General features: G+C 45.3%; 1 protein-coding gene across 3 annotated transcripts in view; it reads right to left on the reverse strand.

Annotated features, from left to right (window-relative positions):
• The window catches only part of LOC147662848 (E3 ubiquitin-protein ligase TRIM39-like), a 280,135-nt gene that overhangs the window by 145,015 nt on the left and 115,338 nt on the right, over positions 1-19,782 (reverse strand). For all 3 annotated transcript variants that reach the window (XM_086950855.1, XM_086950856.1, XM_086950854.1), the window contains exon 4: positions 2,899-2,921. In XM_086950855.1, the coding sequence (XP_086806981.1) occupies positions 2,899-2,921 (23 nt within the window). The remainder of the gene's footprint in view (positions 1-2,898; positions 2,922-19,782) is intronic.

Here is a 19,782-nt window from a genome sequence, read left to right on the forward strand (position 1 = left end):
CCCTGAACTGCTGCGACTGGAGAGCCCCTATAGACTTAGCCGTTTCAGTGTCCTTTTTTATTTTTTCCAAGGTGGTGTCCACCTCTGGGCCAAACAAATGATCCGGGTTTACAGGCTGATTTAGAATGGTGGTTTGTATCTCTGGCTTGAACCCGGAGATTCTGAGCCAGGCATGTCGCCTCAACATTACACTCATGTTAATGGCTCTGGCCGCGGTGTCTGCTGCGTCCAGAGCACACTTGATTGAAGCATTTGATATGAGCTTCTCTTCCTTATAAGCATCTCTGCTGCCTCCTTATATTCATCTGGCAAGTGTTGTAACAGGGTCTCAAGTGTATCGTAATGGGCCCGGTCATATCTGGCTAAAAGTGCCTGAGTGTTTGAAATGCGCCAGATATTGGCCGCTTGAGCTGCCACCCTTTTCCCTGATGCTTCTAGCACTTTTGATTCTTTGTCAGGGGGAGGAGCATCACCTGTTGTTTGCGAGTTCGCCCTCTTCCGGGCATTGGAAACAACCAGAGAATCCAACGGCAACTGTCCCTTATTGTAGGTAGGGTCCCCAGGCGCCGGTTTGTACTTTTTTTCAATTCTGGGGTTTATCACCCTGGCCCTTGTGGGCTCTTTAAATATGTCCCCAGCATGTTTTAAGACACCCTTTAGCATTGGCAGAGTTTTTACAGTTCTCTCTGAGGCGGAAAAGGTGTCAAACAGTAAATCCACTTCAATAGGGTCAGCATGGAGCTGGACGTTATGATTTTTGGCTGCCCTTTCAATAAGTGCATTAAACGCCGCTGAGTCTTCAGTAGGCGATGTTTTTACAGCATACACATGAGTGTCTGGGGCAGTTTGTGGATCCCCTGGGTCGGCAACGTCTGCCCAGGGTTCAGGCTGATCTTCAGGATCAGTGTCTACAGGGTAGCTGTACTCCTCATCATCACCTTCCCCCGTCTCCACATCTGAGTAAGTGGGCGAAGCAGGAGCAGTGTCTTTGCCACGTGGAGCTATAGGTTCGACAAGAATGGGTGTTGTAGTGGAATCCTTTTTTAACGGGATTTTATAGGACTCCATAGGCTGTTCCGGGGTGATCTTTCGTTTGTAAATTGAAAGTCTACCGGTCTCGGCATCGATGAATTGTTCCGACTGCTCTCCAAGCGAGGGTTGTCGATGCTTTGGGACTGTTACCGCAGTTGTGGCCCTGTGGACACCTTCTTGGACGCTTCGACGGCCGTCTTAGGGACGAAGGCCTTAGGTACCACTTTCGGCGGCAGCGTGAACTGGATGGGCGCCGGCGATTTTTGAGGTTTACTGGCAGGCTTCGGTGGTGCAGTATCCTTTGGTCCGACAGCCAAAGCCTTTTTCTCTATTCTTTTTAACGACTCCGATACCTGCTTTGAGAAGGAGGCGGACGGCTGCGTCGACTCGACTGATTCCTTTGAGCCACCGGCAGGTGTGGGCTCGAGGGTCGTACCGCTTTTAGCCTTGTCTGTTCGACGCGTAGGATCACAAACCTTTTGAGCTCAGAGTCCTTTTTCTGTGTCGATGGTCTTCGGCGCCGATCTTTTTGGGTCGACGTCCTTGACCAGTTTTTTGGGTGTCCCAGTTTTTGGCTGAACAATCTTGAGCGACCTCCCCGGGTCGATAACACCTTTATTCTTTGTCGGCACCGATAGTTCTGATGACTTCGATCCGACCAAAGCAATGCGCACTTTCGGTTTCGATTTTTCCTCTAGTGCTTTTGGTTGCGTAGACACCGAAGCTTTCTCTTTCGGTTTCGATTTTGCAACCCGTGGCTCCCTAGAAGTGTCCGAAGCCGGGCCAGGAGGCGAGGCTGTAGAACCTAGTGTAAGATCTTGGGTAAGGCCATGTGGCGATCCCTCGACTTGAGCCTTATCATGTTTGTCGGCCCCAGTATTATCGTTTGAGCCTAGCTCCTCGCTTGAGCTATCTTCCATGGCCCCAAAGGCCCCATCGTCGTCTCCTACCTCGTCGACGACATCTTCAGTATCGACCATTTCAATATCAGCGTCATAGCTGGAGTCGATCTCCGATGCGGGATCAGACTGGTTCTCTGGAACCTCCCGCTCTGCTTCGTCATCGTCCTCGGCATCAAAGATGTTGACCGGGTCAGGTGCCGTCTGCTGGGCTTCCTTGCGCGTCGAATTGTTTTCTTGGATCGGAAACGGAAACAAGCCATACAGCTGGCTTCATCGTGATCCGGCGACAGGCACTTGTTGCACACCGGGTGGACGTCGATGTGAGGATATTTCGAATTGCACACGGGACATCTCTTGAACGGGCTCCGTTCCATGATGATTCGTCGATAAGGCCTCTGGCGTCGACAGGGCCTTCAATGCTGAAAAGCCACGCGGCTCTTCTGGATGTTCGGCTCGGGAACTGAGCTGGAACAGAACTGGGCACCGATCGCAAGACAATACCGAAGCTATACTAAAGGCCTTTAGGCCAAAAGGAAAGTTTTTTATCGATTCCGAACTTGAGTTAACCAATCTGGGGATGGAGTCGATGCCCATGCGCACTGTATTCCAGGGGAGGAGCCACCTATCTAGTGATACTTCGAAGACTCTTCCAGGACAACAATGTGCAATCATCCGCACCCAACACTAGGCGGCGATCTATGCACAGATATGAATTCAGCAGCCCACATGCCTCGAACATATATGTGTATTATATCATCCTACAGCTCCCAGTTGAATGGTCTGTTTTCAAGTAAGAATGGTTGCTTTGTTCTTGGCACCTAATCAGAAGATAGTGAGCTATTGAAAAATGGGCTCACACGAGGGGCAATAATACATAAAGAAGACTGCAGTGTGATACAATTCATTTTAATGACTCCTCTTTAAATTTGTGATATGGTGAGCTAATCAAAGAAGATAATTGTACCTGCTCAAAGCGGTCTTCGCATTCTAGGGAGTGAAACACAAACAGATCAACACATGACAATAGAGTTTACAATAACATTCACAGTAAAATTAACATTTAAAAAAAGTTATTCACAAGTGCAGTAATTACATAATATTTTTTATATGATCAGATACTGTTTAATTAGGTGTGTTCCATTGTACTGGTAATAAGAGACTAACTCTTTTTAAAAAATGTTAATGTATGCTTTTATTGTGAATTTTATTTGTATATTTATTCTTTTAATACAGCAGAAATGCTGCGATTAAATATTGTCTTGACCGGACAACTAATTACAAGTAACTATATATACAAATAAAGAAATATGTTCATACTGAACACACATTTCTAATACTGTCCTTCGCAGATAAAGCATGAAGCACAGATTTACTTGATTAGCCCATGAATGCATTCAATCCAATAGAGCTCTACAATAATAGTTAAGCACAATCCTTCCTGAAGATAAGATTAGACCACACACAAAGAGCAGATGATTATGTGGAGGTGAAGTAAATTCCAAAAAAAGTGTTATCGGTTTCTCAGCATTTCCAGGACCCTTGTAGTCAGTATGGAGAAGGGCAGCTCTTTCTCTGGGCACAGGAGCGGGCATGGATTGCGGACATAAATGCATGAGGTACACCCTTCAATAATTGCAAAAAGAATAATATGCTGTTCCTATGAAGTTGAGAGACAAAGGGAATTATAAACCAACCGGACCACTGGGGTTCAAAGTTGGGAATCCATGGTCTTGGATTGTAATGCCCTCACACATCCTGTCGGGTGTCATGCTTCATCATCGGGCTGCTCCTCGTCGGGTCGGCGGTGCAATACCCGACGGGCTCCCTAAAGAAGGGGCACTTTATGGGAGATCTTTTTCCAATAGCCGTTTGTAGAAGTACGGGTGGGGGGCCTCGTTTGTGTAGATGTATGTAAATATTGGAAGTAACTGTAAAATAGGGTTGGGACTACCTAAGAAAACAATTTTAATCAAGGTGTCTCCTACCCTAAGTAAAAACTGAATTATAAGGCGCAAAACTGAGGTAATGTGTCCGGTTGTGGCGTCCTTATAAGTATTGGGTAAACCTGTTTCTCGCCAAAATGAATATTCTGCAGGCGATTCGTCAGGACCAAAAAGGAAAAAACGATCTACATCTAAAAATTATAGGACTTGTGTTGTGGCTGAACACTCACAAACAACAATAGGGCTAAATAGTCGAATACATGGTAGAAACTGGAATTACCTGTTGCGAGAGAATTAATCACATGGTTCAGAATGATACAGTTGCGAAAGGTGGATTCTCTCAAATTCTCTGTGCATAGATGTCTCTCAATAAATGTATTGTGAGCATCAAACAGTTAAAACCATTAAGAATCAGGGTGCCACACAGTGAAGACAATAGGTGAGCAGGCATTTGAATGTCACCTACTGTGGCATGCGCATGTGAGTAACGGCAAGAGGGGACTTACCCAGACTAATGTGCTAACCAGGCATCACAGTACCCGGTAGGTTTTTAAACACACGAGGGGTTCCTCATTTACTAGGAAAGAAAAATGGAAAAGAGGGAACAAAGAGCGGATGGACACATCACATTTAATGCAAGATCATGTACAGTCACATATTCATTGTTGACCTCCTATCTCTTGTCATGCGTGTTCATGGGAAACTAAACTGTAGGGACATGTTGCATGGTTAAGTGGAATCTTCTTTTGAGAATAGGCTGCAAGTTTAATACACCAGGTCACGTGTGCTCAGGTAGGTGTAATGTATAGTAATCTAGTGCACCCCAGTTACCATGCTTAAAAGGATTTTTGAGGTGCACAGAATTACCATCAAGCCTTGAGTGCAGAAACATAAGGAGCACACAACTATAACTGATCTAAAAAAAAAGTGAGGTCCGATGCTCTCAATTGGCGGAATACTGCTACTCTGGTTGATTTGCTCAATTGCGAGAAAACATACACTGACTATGTAATTATATCCGGACCACGCGTAATTAGGGTCTTGATATTAGTCCCTCACATCGCAGAATGCCACTAGTTCTCGTCAGACTGAGTAATCATCCCGGTGTATGGCGGGAACACGTGAAGTTTCTAGTTAGCGCGGAGGATGTGTCATGATGCAAGCCCCCATACCTCAGTCAAAAATCAATCAATCAATCATAGCATTTGTAAAGCGCACTACATACCCGTGAGGGTCTCAAGGCGCTGGGGGGTGGGGGGGCTGCTACTGTTCGAAGAGCCAGGTCTTGAGGAGTCTCCTGAAGGTTAGAAGGTCTTCGGTCTGCCGTAGGCAGATGGGGAGGGTGTTCCACGTCTTGGCGGCGAGGTGGGAGAATGATCTGCCGCCGGCGGTCATTCTTCGGATGCGGGGGACGGTAGCGAGGGCGTGGTCTGCGGAGCGGAGCTGGCGGGCGGGGGTGTAGAGGCTGAATCGCCTGTTAAGGTGCACTGGTCCGGTGTTGTGGAGTGCCTTGTGTGCGTGGGTGAGGAGCTTGAAGGTTATCCTCTTGTTGATGGGGAGCCAGTGAAGGTCTTTCAGGTGGGGTGTGATGTGGCTGCGGCGGGAGATGTCGAGGATCAGGCGTGCTTAGGCGTTCTGGATGCTTGGAGTAGTTTCAGGAGTTTGGCCGGGGCTCCTGCATAGGGTGTGTTGCCGTAGTTCAGTCTGCTGCTGACGAGGGCCTGGGTGACCGCCCTTCTAGTTTCAGTGGGGATCCACTTGAAGATCCTGCGAAGCATGCGGAGGGTGTTGAAGCAGGAGGAGGAGACTGCATTGATCTGCTCTGTCATGGAGAGTGTGGAGTCGAGGATGACCCCTAGGTTTCGTGCGTGGTTGGTGGGTGTAGGGGGTGCTCCTAGTGCCATCGCCCACCAGGAGTCGTCCCAGGCCGAGGGGGTGGAGCAGAGGATGAGGACCTCCGTTTTGTCCGAGTTCAGCTTCAGTTGGCTGTTCCTCATCCAGTCGGCGATGGCCTTCATTCCTTCATGGAGGTTGGTTTTGGCGGTGTGGGGGTCCTTGGTGAGCGAGAGGATCAGCTGGGTGTCGTCGGCGAAGGAGATTATGTTTAGGTCGTGCTGTCGGGCGACGTGGACGAGTGGTGCCATGTAGACGTTGAACAACGTTGGGCTGAGAAATGAGCCTTGGGGTATGCCGCAGATGATCTCGGAGGCTTCGGAGCGGAAGGGGGGGAGGCGGACGCTCTGGGTTCTCCCGGAGAGGAAGGAGGTGGTCCAGTCCAGGGCCTTCTCTTGGATTCCGGCATTGTGGAGGCGTGCTCTTAGTGTGCGGTGGCAGACTGTGTCGAAAGCGGCTGACAGGTCCAGGAGGATGAGGGCCGCGGTTTCTCCGTTGTCGAGCATGTTCCTGATGCGTCGGTTGCGACGATGAGGGCAGTTTCGGTACTGTGGTTGCTGCGGAACCCTGACTGGGATGGGTCCAGGGTGTTGTTCTCTTCGAGGAAGCTGGTCAGTTGTATGTTGACAGCCTTTTCGATGACCTTCGCCGGGAGCAGGGAGATGGGTTGGAAGTTCTTGAGGTCCTTGGGGTCCACCTTTGGTTTCTTTAGTAGGGCGTTGATCTCTGAGTGCTTCCAGCTCTCCGGTAAGGTCGCTGTCTCGAAGGAGATGTTGATGGTTTTCCGGAGGTGGGGTGCAATGGTGCTGCTGGCTTTGTTGTAGATGTGGTGTGGTGTGGGCAGAGGTCTTCCAGGGATCCGGAGTGGACGGTGTTCATGATCTTGATGGTGTCGTCGTTGACCTTCGATTCCCCATTTTTAAGCCACCCCCAGGAGGTCTGCCCACTCCACCTTTTCTGTCCTGATGAAGACCCGCTCCGTAAGGGAAACTGCCCCTACAAGGAATAGGCTCGAAACGTAGACTACCTACCCCCACGATACCAGCTTCTACCACTAGCAAGATTTGTACAGCTGTTTACAGAAGCCTGGTTTACAAGAATTGTCTGACTTGTTTAGCTTAACTACGTGGCCCCTAGTTGGGGAACCACTTCAACATTGTATATATGAACAGAAAAAATTGGATTTGTTTTGTCACCTAAATGAAGATGGTCTTTCTCTTCATTTTTCATAAAATCCCCTCACAGCACCCCCTTTCCCATTCCCCCCTTTTCACGTATGTGGGCACAATTGCGTCTAAAATATAAATACAAAATTCCGATGTGTACTTTATAACTAATGAGAAGTTTCCAGTACTTTGTGAATTGAAACATCGTACTTTAATTTGTTTCTGTTTTTTCTCATTTGTGTTTCAAATTGGTTTTATTTTCTATAAATCTTTTCTCCTTTCCCAGTCTGGGACCCCTTTGCTTATAACAAGTCCCAAAAAATAGGCATACCTGCCCTTTACACTATTTCCATTATTCTTTTTTTCAGCAGTTTGGTTTAAAGGTGAAAACAGAGTTAAAGGCCGAAATCAGGGACCAGTCCATTGACTAACAATGTCCTGGGAAGGCATAGACCAAACCCTGACATATAATCTAAAGGCACTCGTAACTAGAGAAAAACATAGGGGCTTATTTACAAGTCCCAGCGCCACTTGTATGTCACTTTTCCCATGTTAAAAATGATGCAAAAGTGGCGCAAGGGGCTTGTAAATAAGGCCCATAGTTTGCAGCATGTGTGGGTGTTTGGGTGTGTTGGGCTTAGAATGGTACAACCATTTTTTTCTTGGAAACTTCTTTCAGTTTTAGAGCGAATTCTGATACCTCCAACCGAAAACAACAATGCACTACAATACTTACTCCCTCTTAAATGTTTTTTCCTGCCATTGTGCACGGAACGGGTTTTCAACTTTTCCATTCTGCTGCATAAGGAAGCTCTATCGTTTGCAGCCTCAGTGAGCCAGGGCTGAACTTGCAGTAACACGGACCAGCAAACAACTGATCGCGCTAGGCATTTAAAAGCAAACTTCGATTAAAACTTGGCTCGCTGGCACTCAATGTCTCACTGACGTGACTTACCTACGACTCACAGGAACAAAAACACAAAATGATGTGTGGGGATCAATTGAAAACAATACAGGGTAGGAAAAACATATATTATTTCCTCAAAGTGGGAACCTAGTCCCTGGGTAATTGCTTTTAACAATTCAACCACTCACGGAACTTTCCACACTTTTTTTCACATCATTGTTTAATATAACTCTTTTTATATGTTTTATATGACACAACCAAAAACTTTACAAAAAAACATAAGAAACTCCATATTACAAAAATAATCCTAATCCCTTCCTATCAATCCATTCTAACCCGGCTGGAACACAATACAAATATATGGGAAATCTGAAGGGAGGTAGTTATTTACACACAAGTGTGAGGCGAATTTTTCTCCACTCAGTCTATATGTTGTGTCTTTATACATTATTATATAGCATTTTTTAATCCATTGGACTCCTCCTCTTCTTCTGGTCGACGCGTTTCTGCCCACTAATTCGGGTTTCCTCTGGACATGGGTAAAAAATGAAAACAAACCCAAAATACCTACAAAATAATTTTGCACACATCAATATCTTATATACTCTGCAAATCATATGTAAAGAGTCATATTTCTCTCCTGCATGCAACCATGCACGTCCTTAAAATCCATGGTGTCATCAAAAAGACACTGATTCTGTGATGAGCACTTACATTAACCAACGCGAAGGAGGCTTTAGAGATAATGGAAAAGACAGTGAAAGACTGACATGAACACCCAAGCAACAAAACTGGATAAATTGGCCAAGGATATACGTTTTTATGACAAGAAGATCACTTATTCTTACCTCCAGGAAGACTACTTTAAACAGGACACGCAAGGCCACTTTTTAAATGATCAGAGGAGGATACAGAGGCAATAGATGCTACACCACCTTCTCCGAATCACCTGGTTCCAATAGCATTTGAAGCGAGGAAGAACAAGCAGGCACCAGCAGTGGATATCAATACCAAGATAGCTGGTATCAACCGCCACAGGGACCCCCCTCCTTTTTTTTTTAGAGGATACCCAATGGAGACCACCGAGAGGCAGAGGCTACAGTTGGAACAGAGACACACAACGATGACAGAACCAACAGAACTGGGACACAGGGCGCCAACAGGGACAGAACCAGAAACAAGTGAGATTCCCCCAGGAGAAGCACGAGGAAATCCAGACCCGCCGACCGACATACAGATGGTAAGGGATGTGAGAAGTCCCATTATCAACCTGTCAAACGTGTTGTCTGAAAATGAAAGCAGGGTTCTTAGAAAAGGACTTTCCTTCGTGCCCACTATGTATCATAATATTTAAACATAAAACGGAAATACACAGATTCTTCCGTAAGGTTAGGTTGAGACACTATTTAAAACACTCCCAACCGATATCTTCTACAACACATACCGGATTAAGAGTACCATCCACTTTTATGCCCCCTGCTCATATGATGTCACACAAAATCCTGGCCTTTGAGAGTGTGGTACTTCGCGACATCTTACAAGACGCTATACCAAGCATTACATCAAGCACAATGTTACCAAGGGAGAGTGTGAAGCCCTGGATACACTTAAGAACAAGATGATGGTGATCAAGCCAGCAGATCAGGGTGGAGAAATCGTAGTTCAGAATTCCCCAGACTACAAAGCTGAAATCTACTCACAACTCCACAATGGTATAAGCTACGCCACACTGAATGCGGATCCGACTAAGGAGATTAGGGAATTGATCATGAATATCACTGAAAGAGGCAAGAAAGCAGGTTTTCTGTCGGACCATGAACTTGAGTACCTTAACACCAAACAACCATGGCTCCCAATGATTTACAAACTACCGAAGTTGCATAAGAAAGAATATGCTACTTACCAGTATGAATGTCTGACAAAATATCGAAATCAAAAATATCGACATACAAAAATATCGGGACAAAAATATTGAAGTCAAAAATATCGGAATCCTATCCCTAACAAGGTAAGTACTAAAATATCGAAAAAATAATATCGTAGTACAAAAATATCGAAATTAAAAATATCGTTTTTTTAAATGTATTAAAAATAATGTAAAAATAATTATAAAATACATATAATGTTACAAATATTAAATAAAAATATTAAAACATAATTAAAAAATTAAAACTAATACATATACATTTAAAATAAATTACAAACTTAATAATTTAATGTAATTTTATATTTTTTAATTTCATTTAATTGATTTAATTTAAATTTATTTTATTTTTACCCTGTACGACTGTACCCCAAAAACCCAAAACTGCCCTGAACCCTAAAAATACCCCTTTACCCATGAACTGAAAACTGACCCATAACCCTAAAAATACCCCTTTACCCAAAAACTGAAAACTGACCCTGAACCCTAAAAATACCCCTTTACCCAAAAACTGAAAACTGACCCTAAACCCTAAAAATACACTTTACCTAAAAACTGAAAACTGAACCTGAACCCTAAAAATACCCCTTTACCCATGAACTGAAAACAGACCCTGAACCCTAAAAATACCCCTTTACCCAAAAACTGAAAACTGACCCTGAACCCTAAAAATACCCCTTTACCCATGAACTGAAAACTGACCCTGAACCCTAAAAATACCCCTGTACCCATGAACTGAAAACTGACCCTGAACCCTAAAAATACCCCTGTACCCAATATTAATTAATATTATTAAATTACCAATTACTTATTAACAATAACAATAAAGTAAATATATTAGCACATTTGCTGTAATTAATTTAATTTAATAATTAATATTATTTTGCACAATTAATTAATTAAGAATAACAATAAATTATATATATAAAAATTACTATAATTAATGTAATTAAATAATTAATAATAATTAATTACAAACTAATTAATAATTATAAATATGTAAAAAATTATAATAATTAATTAACTAATTAATAGAAATTAATTACCAATTAATTATTAATTAAAATATGTACAAACATATATCAATTAATTAATTATGATTAAATTACTTCCCACCCTATTCCCCTATAAACCCATAACCCGCTACAGAACATATTTATCAATTAATAAATTAATTAAAAATAATTTAAAATTAATTCTCAATTAATTAATTAATAATTCCTACTAATTAATAATTAATTTAACATAATTAAATTACTTCCCACCCTATTCCCCTATAAACCCACAACCCGCTACAGTAGTAAAAGACAATATTTAATAAAATAACATTAAAAATAAATAATAAAACATAATAAATACAATATAATATACACTAAATTTATTTAAAAATTGATATTAGTAACATCAAAGTTATTAATTTCGATATTATTAACATCGATATTTACAACTTCGATATTACTGATATCATACCAATATCGATATTTTGACTGTCGATATTACTTACCTTCGATATTTTTGTATATCGATATTTAAACTTCGATATTTTTGCATATCGATATTTAAAAATCGATATTTTGTCTGTGTACCTACCAGTATGCATCTGTTCTTGGCATGTAGGGCTGCTGACATTCATATCGGTGCATAGATCGCCGCCTAGTGTTGGGTCCGGATGATTGCACATTGTTGTCCTGGAAGAGTCTTCGAAGTATCACGAGATAGGTGGCTCCTCCCCTGGACTACAGTGCGCATGGGCATCGACTCCATCCTCAGATTGTTTTTAGCCATTGTGGCCAAGATGGAGTGAAACTCAGTGAATGATGACCATGCTAGAAGTATATGCGAATCCTGCAGCTGCTACAGGCGCCAGGGAGGAGGACGGGCGATATGAATGTCAGCAGCCCTACATGCCAAGAACAAATGCATACTGGTAAGTAGCATATTCGGTTCGAGGCATGTGGGTTGCTGAATTCATATCTGTGCATAGAATACATAGCAGTCCCTCCATTAGCGGCGGCCGCCTGTGCCAGCTGCAGCAGTTTGAAAAAGTGTTTGGAGAACAGCCTGCCCTACAGCTGCCTGCTGTTTGGAGTGCACATCAACACAGTAATGCTTTGTAAATGTGTGCGTGGTAGACCATGTGGCTGCTCTACATATGTCTTCCAAAGGAATGTTTCCAAGGAATGCCATAGAGGCCCCCAACTTCCTGGTGGAGTGGGCCCTTGGTGGAATGGTGAGAGTACGTTTTGCTTTCAATTGGCAGATCTGGATACATTTAACGATCCACCTAGCAATACCAGCCTTGGAAATAGGGTTGCCTTTGTGGTGCGGTGCAAAGGCGACAAAGAGTTGCTTAGTCTTCCTAAAATCTTTGGTCCTATCGATGTAATACATCAGGGCCCTTTTGACGTCAAGGGTGTGGAGCATTCTCTCCGCCAATGACTCAGGATTTTGGAAGAAACAGGTAATTTAATAGTTTGGTTGATATGGAATTGAGACACAACTTTGGGTAGAAACTTAGGGTTAGTGCGAAGCACCACCCTGTTAGAATGAATTTGAATGAATGGCTCTTGGATAGTTAGGGCTTGCAATTCACTAACTCTGCGTAGCGATGTAATCGCTATGAGGAAAGCCACTTTCCACGTCAAGAACTGAATTTCACAGGAATGCAGTGGCTCAAAGGGAGGACCCATCAGCCGGGTGAGGACCAAATTGAGGTTCCACCCCGGAGCTGGTGGAGTCCGCGGAGGAATGATCCGTTTGAGTCCTTCCAGAAAAGCCTTAATGGCAGGCACCCTGAAAAGGGACAGGTGCCGCCTATTCTGGAGATAAGCGGCCATCGCAGATAGATGTATGCGAATGGAAGCATAGGCCAGATTACATTTGTACAGATGGAAAAGGTAACAGATGATATTTTGAATAGAAGCATCTAGCGGGTTAATATTGTGGCCTGCACAATAAATGACAAACCGTTTCCATTTCGCCGCATAGCATGCTCTGGTGGTGGGCTTCCTTGCCTCCCGAATGATGTCCATACAGTCGGAAGGTAAGTGCAGGTAGCCAAACTCTAGGACTTCAGGAGCCAGATCGCCAGGTTGAGCTGTTGCGGATCTGGATGCTGAATGTCGCCATGGCTCTGCGTTAGAAGGCTGGGTGTTAGACGTAGCCTCTGATGCGGTACCACGGACCGTTCCAGAAACGTTGTGTACTATGGCTGGCGAGCCCACGTTGGAGCAACCAGGATGAGAGTCATCGAGTGCTGCCTGAGCTTGCGTGCCACCAGCGGTATCAGAGGTGCTGGGGGAAAAGCGTACGCAAATCTGCCTGACCAGTTCATCCATATCGCATTGCCCTGCGACTATGAGTGTGGGAACCTGGCGGCGAAGCTTTGGCATTTTGCGTTTTCCTTTGTGGCGAAGAGGTCGATCTCTGGATGACCCCACCTTTGGAAGTACGGGTGGAGAACTGATGGATGTATCTCCCACTCGTGCATTTGGTGGCTGTGCCTGCTGAGCAGGTCCGCCATCTGATTGTCCTTGCCCGGGAGGTGCTCTGCCGTGAGGAAGATGTTCCTCTGAATGGCCCACTTCCACATGCTCTGAGCCAGATGAGACAACTGCGGAGAGTGTGTCCCTCCCTGTTTTTGAATGTAGTACATTGCCGTCATGTTGTCCGTCCGGATCAACACGACCTTGTTGCACAGATGTACTTTGAAGGCTTTTAGTGCCATGAAGATCGCCATCAGTTCTACAACGTTGATGTGCATCTTCCTTTGCTGTTGCGTCCATAGGCCCTGCACAGTGTAATAGAGTACATGCGCTCCCCAACCCTGGAGAGAAGCGTCCGTCGTCAGGATAATCTGTGGCACAGGCTCTTGGAACGGTCGGCCCTTGCAAAGGTTTCGTGGATTCCACCAATGCAGAGTTGTATGCCCGACCGCTCACCAACACTAGGTCTTTCAACTGCCCGTGAGCCTGAGTCCACTGACGTGCCAAGCACTCCTGAAGCGGGCGCATATGTAGCCGCCCGTGTGGGACTATGGAGATGCAGGAGGCCATCATGCCTATCAACTGCATGAACACTCTCGCTGGAAGAGAGTGTTGAGGTCTGAATTTCTGTATCAGCGATTGAATGCTGCCGACCCTCACTGAATTCGGCTGTGCTGTGGCCGCCAGAGTGTTTATAGTCGCACCCAGATACTGCCGTATGTGGGCGGGCTGGAGGTGGGATTTTGGATAATTTAGTGAGAATCCCAGATCGTGCAGGAGGTGAATGGTGTGGGACATGTGGGCGGCACACTGCTGGGCTGACTGCGCTTGGATGAGCCACTCGTCCAGATAGGGGTAGACGTGGATGTTTCGTCTCCTGAGATGTACCGCCACTGTCGCCAGGCACTTTGTGAACACCCTGGGTGCCGTGGTGACACCGAAAGGCAAGACCTTGAACTGGTAGTGCTGGTTTTGCATGGTGAACCCGAGGTATTTCCTGTGTGAAGGGTGCAGTGGAATCTGGAAGTACGCATCCTTTAAGTCTAAAGTTGCGAGAAAATCCCCCTGCTTGAGCAACGGGAGCACTTGCTGCAGGGTCAGCATATGGAAGTGCTCCGACAGGATGTAGAAGTTGAGTGGCCTGAGGTCCAGGATGGGTCTGAGGGACCCGTCCTTCTTTGGTATCAGGAAGTACAGGGAGTAGACCCCTGTGCCTCTCTCTTGCATAGGCACGAGCTCTATTGCCCCTTTTTGCAGCATGACTGCGACCTCCTGCTGCAATAAGTGCAAGTGCTCGTCCGACATAGGACGGTGTCTTGGGGGCATGTTGGGTGGAGTGGACGTTAACTTCAGACAATAACCGTATTGGATAAGTTTTCTGACCCACCTGTCCGTGGTGATGGACGGGCAGGAACTGCTTGAGTCTCCCCCCGACCGGTGTTGTGTGGTCGGGGGGCAGTGACAAGGCGTCACTGTTTGCTGGTGGTAGAGGACCTGGAGCTGTTGTTGCCACGCCCTCTGCCCTTGGCGCTGTTGCCGCGATAGCCACCTCGACTCTTGTTGGCATAAGTAGTCTGGGTGTTGCCCTTGTAGTATTGCGTGGATTGGGAAAGTTGACCCCTTGAGACGCCTCTATTGTTGGAGCGACGAAAGGACCCTCCCCGAAACTGCTGGGACCGCAAGGCAACCATGGATTTTGCAGTGTCAGTGTCCTTTTTAATTTTTTCTAGGGTGGTGTCAACCTCTGGTCCAAACAGGTGATCTGGGTTAACCGTTTGGTTCAGGATAGTGGTCTGGATGTCTGGCTTAAATCCAGAGATTCTTAGCCAGGCATGTCTCCGAAGCATAACACTGGTGTTTATAGCTCTGGCAGCGGTATCGGCTGCGTCCAGAGCGCACTTAATGGAAGCGTTGGAGATTAGCTTCCCCTCTTGAATTAGCATCTCAGCCCTTTCTTTGTATTGATCAGGCAGGTGTTGCAACAGGGTCTCTAGTGTATCGTAGTGCGCCCTGTCATAACGCACTAGGAGCGCTTGTGTGTTAGAGATGCGCCATATGTTTGCTGCCTGTGCTGCTACCCGCTTCCCCGAAGCCTCAAAGACTTTGGATTCTTTGTCTGGGGGAGGAGCATCACCTGTAGTCTGAGAATTGGCCCTCTTCCGGGCATTCGAGACGACAAGGGAGTCCAGAGGCAACTGTCCTTTAATTTATTTTATTTTTTATTTTATTTTATCAACTTATATGGCGCAACAGCTACCCAAAAAGGGTTTCCCGGCGCCTAACACACAGCCTGGTATTGAGTGTAGACAGCATAGGTGATCGGATTACTGGTTAAACAACCTGGTTTTTATCTCCTTTCGAAACCTGAGAGGGTTTTGCTCTTTGCGTATTTGAATTGGGAGTGTATTCCAAATGACGGGACCCAGGTAGGCAAAAGATTTGCCTCCCATCCTGGCCAGCTTAAATCTGGGGACACAGAATTTATCAGCTGCTTTGGATCGTAAATTCCTATTAGGGATGTAGGGGGAAGCTAGTGCCTGCAAATATTTAGGAGCGGTACCTGCTTTAGTTTTAAACATGTAGTTTAGTGCTTTAAACCTAATGCGATTCTCCACCCTCAACCAGTGCAGTTCACGCAGGTAAGGGGACACGCTGCTGTTTTTAGGTATGTCACAAAGAAGACGAGCGGCCGCATTTTGTACAAGCTGCAGTCTTTTTGTGACTGCTTTATTTGCACCTAGATACAGGATGTTCCCGTAGTCAAGCCGAGATGTAATTAAGGCGTTGACCACTGTTTTCTGCATAGGGCTGGGCAGCATCCACAGGATTTTTCTGAGCCATCTCAAGATGGTAAAGCAGATGCTCACTACTTTGTTGACTTGCTGTATCATGGACAGGGAATTGTCCAGGATTATCCCCAGATTTCTAGCCTGCGGCACTGGAGTCGGGAGATTTCCCATCTGGGCAGGCCAATGCAATGAGTTCCAAAGTTCTGGTTTCCTGCCCAGAAGGAGAATCTCCGTCTTATCTCCATTTAATTTCAACTGGTTAGTTGACATCCAGTTGAAAATGGATAGCAGGCCAGCCTTAAGGAGAGATGGAGAAGAAGTTTGGGGTTCAGATAGTGAGAACACAATCTGAGAATCGTCGGCATACGACATGAAGGTTAGACCTGCTTTTTCCACTAGGTCCGCTAGGGGTCTAAGATATAAATTGAAAAAAAGCGGGCTAAGGATGGAGCCCTGCGGTACTCCATGAGGGGAATTGAAGGTTTCCGAGCATGCCGCTGACGATGATATTTGAAAGGTCCGGTGACTCAGGAAGGATCTAATCCATTGGAGTGCGTTTCCGCCTATTCCATTTTTTCCTAGTAGAGCGATTAGCCTTTTATGCGATACGGTGTCAAAGGCTGCGCTTAAGTCAAGTAAAATAAGCGCAACCGTTTGACCGTCATCGAGGAGTTTCCTCATGGTTTCAGAAACACCCAGTAGGGCAGTTTCTGTAGAGAAGCCCGCTCGGAAACCTGACTGGGTGGAGTGAAGTAAGGCATTTTCCTCTGAAAAAAGAGTGGTAAATAAATATTTACCGTCGGAATTTCTATGCAGTAAAGTTCAATAAAATAACTCAATCGTAAATAAGAGGCAAAATCCGTGATATGTGAGTTTTAAAAGGGTTTTATTCCATAAAATGGAATGGTTCGAACCAGGGTATCATGTTCCTTTCACCATCAAGGATCAGGAAGGGATAGAGCATATTTTATTGACAGGATACATTATTTATAGTAAATGCATATAATGGTGATGGATACAGAAGGCGTAACAGCTGAGAGAAACGAGATAAGAACACATGTGCGTAACAGAAAGGCGTGCACGAGGGCGTACACAGAGGTGTGTGCTAGAAACGTCACATGAAAGTGTCACAAGTGGGTGTATACATAGCGGAATCTTGCAGTGTCATCAGAAATCTGTAGCAAGGATGCGCGCGCAGCAGCATGACGTGTGACTGACGTGAGGCTGGAGGGTGCAGGGGACTTGACATTTAACACTAGAGGAAAGAGACAGAAGTCTGGCATGTCAGATCGACTCGTTCCTAAATCATATCTGATATCTTGTGTTTGGAGAACTATACTATCTAGAAGGAAAGGTCTCTTGGGCAGAGGCTACTCTATACTGACTATTAATGCGTGCATATGTGACTACGTGTCTACGTGTAATGCGAGGGGCCATGGGCCTACCATGGTAACAGGAGCAATGAATTACTTGCATGGAGACAGAGAGGCCGGGCCCTTTGCTCTGCAGCCGGGGAAATGTTTATCTATTCTGCTAGACTGGAATGTGTTTTCGAGGAGCTGAACTCGGCTATACTGATAACTCGAAGGCAAAATACTGTCTTTGGCAGGCAAGCAGGCCGAGCCGGGCACCGCTCGCCACGCAGGGAGTAGGACAGAGGTCAGGGATGTATCCCACGTTGCAGCTTTTAGGAGGTAGAGAACAGAAAGGGCTCGATGGCAGAAGTCAGGGCCTAGCTCTGCAGGGCTAGGAAAACGTGGAAGTGCACCATGAAAAGACGTTGGCAAGGCATACTTAGGAACTGAATTATCGATCCATTCATGGTGGATCTGAAAGAGGACATGTTAACGTTGGACGCAAATGTATTTGCGTTTTCATAGCAGGTCGAGGAGGGAAGTTACATGCACTTTAAGCTCGTACATGGAGACGGTGGGGTTCACGTTAGGGGACACAATTGACCATAAAAATTCATATTACCTCATTCCCTCCTTGTCCCCTACGGACCCTTCATGATATATCAATCTTCATTAGTCCATCTATTTGTTCATATAACATCATTTGCTCTTCCTTTTTCAGGCGGGATTTAGAACGTGGACTTGGATGAGGAATACATGATGTGGCGCACAAGCCGCAAATCGCTGGCCCACATTGCATACATAGGCAACAACTGAATACTATGAGAAGGGCTATTCCGAGGAAGGATAGGACTTTCCAACCCCAGGCTGATAACACGCTCCAGAACCAACCGGACCAAGTCCAGGTGCCTAGGTTCTGGTGTATCTGACTTGCAATCTTATGGAGACGCGTTATGGCTTTATATACTGACGGTGCGTTTTCTGGAATGAAAACACAGCAACTCGATCCGATGACTCTACAGGCTCCGCCCCTATCGGCCAGGATGACGTCAAGAACAAGACGATTTTGAAGGACAACAAGTCTCATACCAGACTGTTCCTCTGTTAAGTTGCCTAGGGCGGAAGTAGTTTCATTTACCACTGCTTCAAGGGTTCTGGTCAAGTGACGTATTGATTTACTATTGAAGACAGCTCCTAAATAGGGAAAGAAACCTTTATTGAAATCTGTATATCGTTCCCATGCCGTTTCAGTATAGTCGACAATAGGGAGTTCTCTCTTGGGTCTATTAGGTACTAGCTGGGAGTTCTTATGATAGTCAGGTGGAGCTAGAAAAACAGGTGGCAAAAGGAATGCAATGTAACATGTCCCATCCCAATCTAGTGGCAAACGTATATAGGCTGTATGACCACAAATGAAATAGGAATGGCGGGTAGCTTTGAATGTAGACTTGCCGTTATCACTGAAATCGATCACAGTAGTACATTTACTATGACCTAGGGGTACTGTACCCTTCTTTCTGACACATAATTCGCCCTTGACTGGTAACACGGACATAGAGGGTAAGTCTGGTCCTGTATCGGACTGGACATTCAGAATCATGAGGTTAAGTGTATAATTACCTAATCCATATACTTCATTTTCTAGATCGGTCCCTGTCCTTTGTGGAAGACCCTCCTTGTCAGGATAACATGCTTTATGCAGAACTGTGTTCAGATTTCCCCATACCCAACTGCCTTTGTAGACTATGGAATCAGAGTCTAAAGAATTAATTAAACTAAACCAGGCACCACAGGAACCATTATGTGTGAATGGATACGGGAAGAGGGGCAGGACTCCCTTGTATTTCTGATAGGGAGGAAGTCGGCCACATATCCAACAATTGGTAGCATTGCTGGTCTGATGGGAATGATGTAACATACTGATAAAAGTATTGTTGCGCAGCGCAAGCCGGTAGGATAACTCGTGCGGGGGTAGTTCGCTGAAAGTATGCTCGACAGTGCTATTTGGAAAGAGATGTGCATGTATGGAAATAGGGAAATACATGTGTAGCAGTAAACTTGCAGCAATAATCGTAAGACTCAGAAAAAACATAATCAATAATGTCACGATACAGCGACTACGAAGAGATTTACAATATTCTCGTTTCTTGAGCTGTTTCTGTCTATCTCTCTCTCTATTGGGGTCTAACTTGTACATGTCAGGAACCTGTCTAACCGCTTCACCTAGGGGAGGACTTAAACAATTAAACTGTCTGACTTGCTAGACCTCAACTTTAAACGATACTCCTGCTGAGGAGTTTTCTCTACCAGGGGGAGTTTAGTGTCAAGTTCTGGAATGGGGCCGGGCTGGGAGTCTGTCTCTGGCGGCAGTCCATAGTATTTCTTG

The sequence above is a fragment of the Lissotriton vulgaris genome, unplaced genomic scaffold, assembly GCF_964263255.1.
Source record: "Lissotriton vulgaris unplaced genomic scaffold, aLisVul1.2 SCAFFOLD_482, whole genome shotgun sequence".
Classification (NCBI taxonomy): domain Eukaryota; kingdom Metazoa; phylum Chordata; class Amphibia; order Caudata; family Salamandridae; genus Lissotriton; species Lissotriton vulgaris.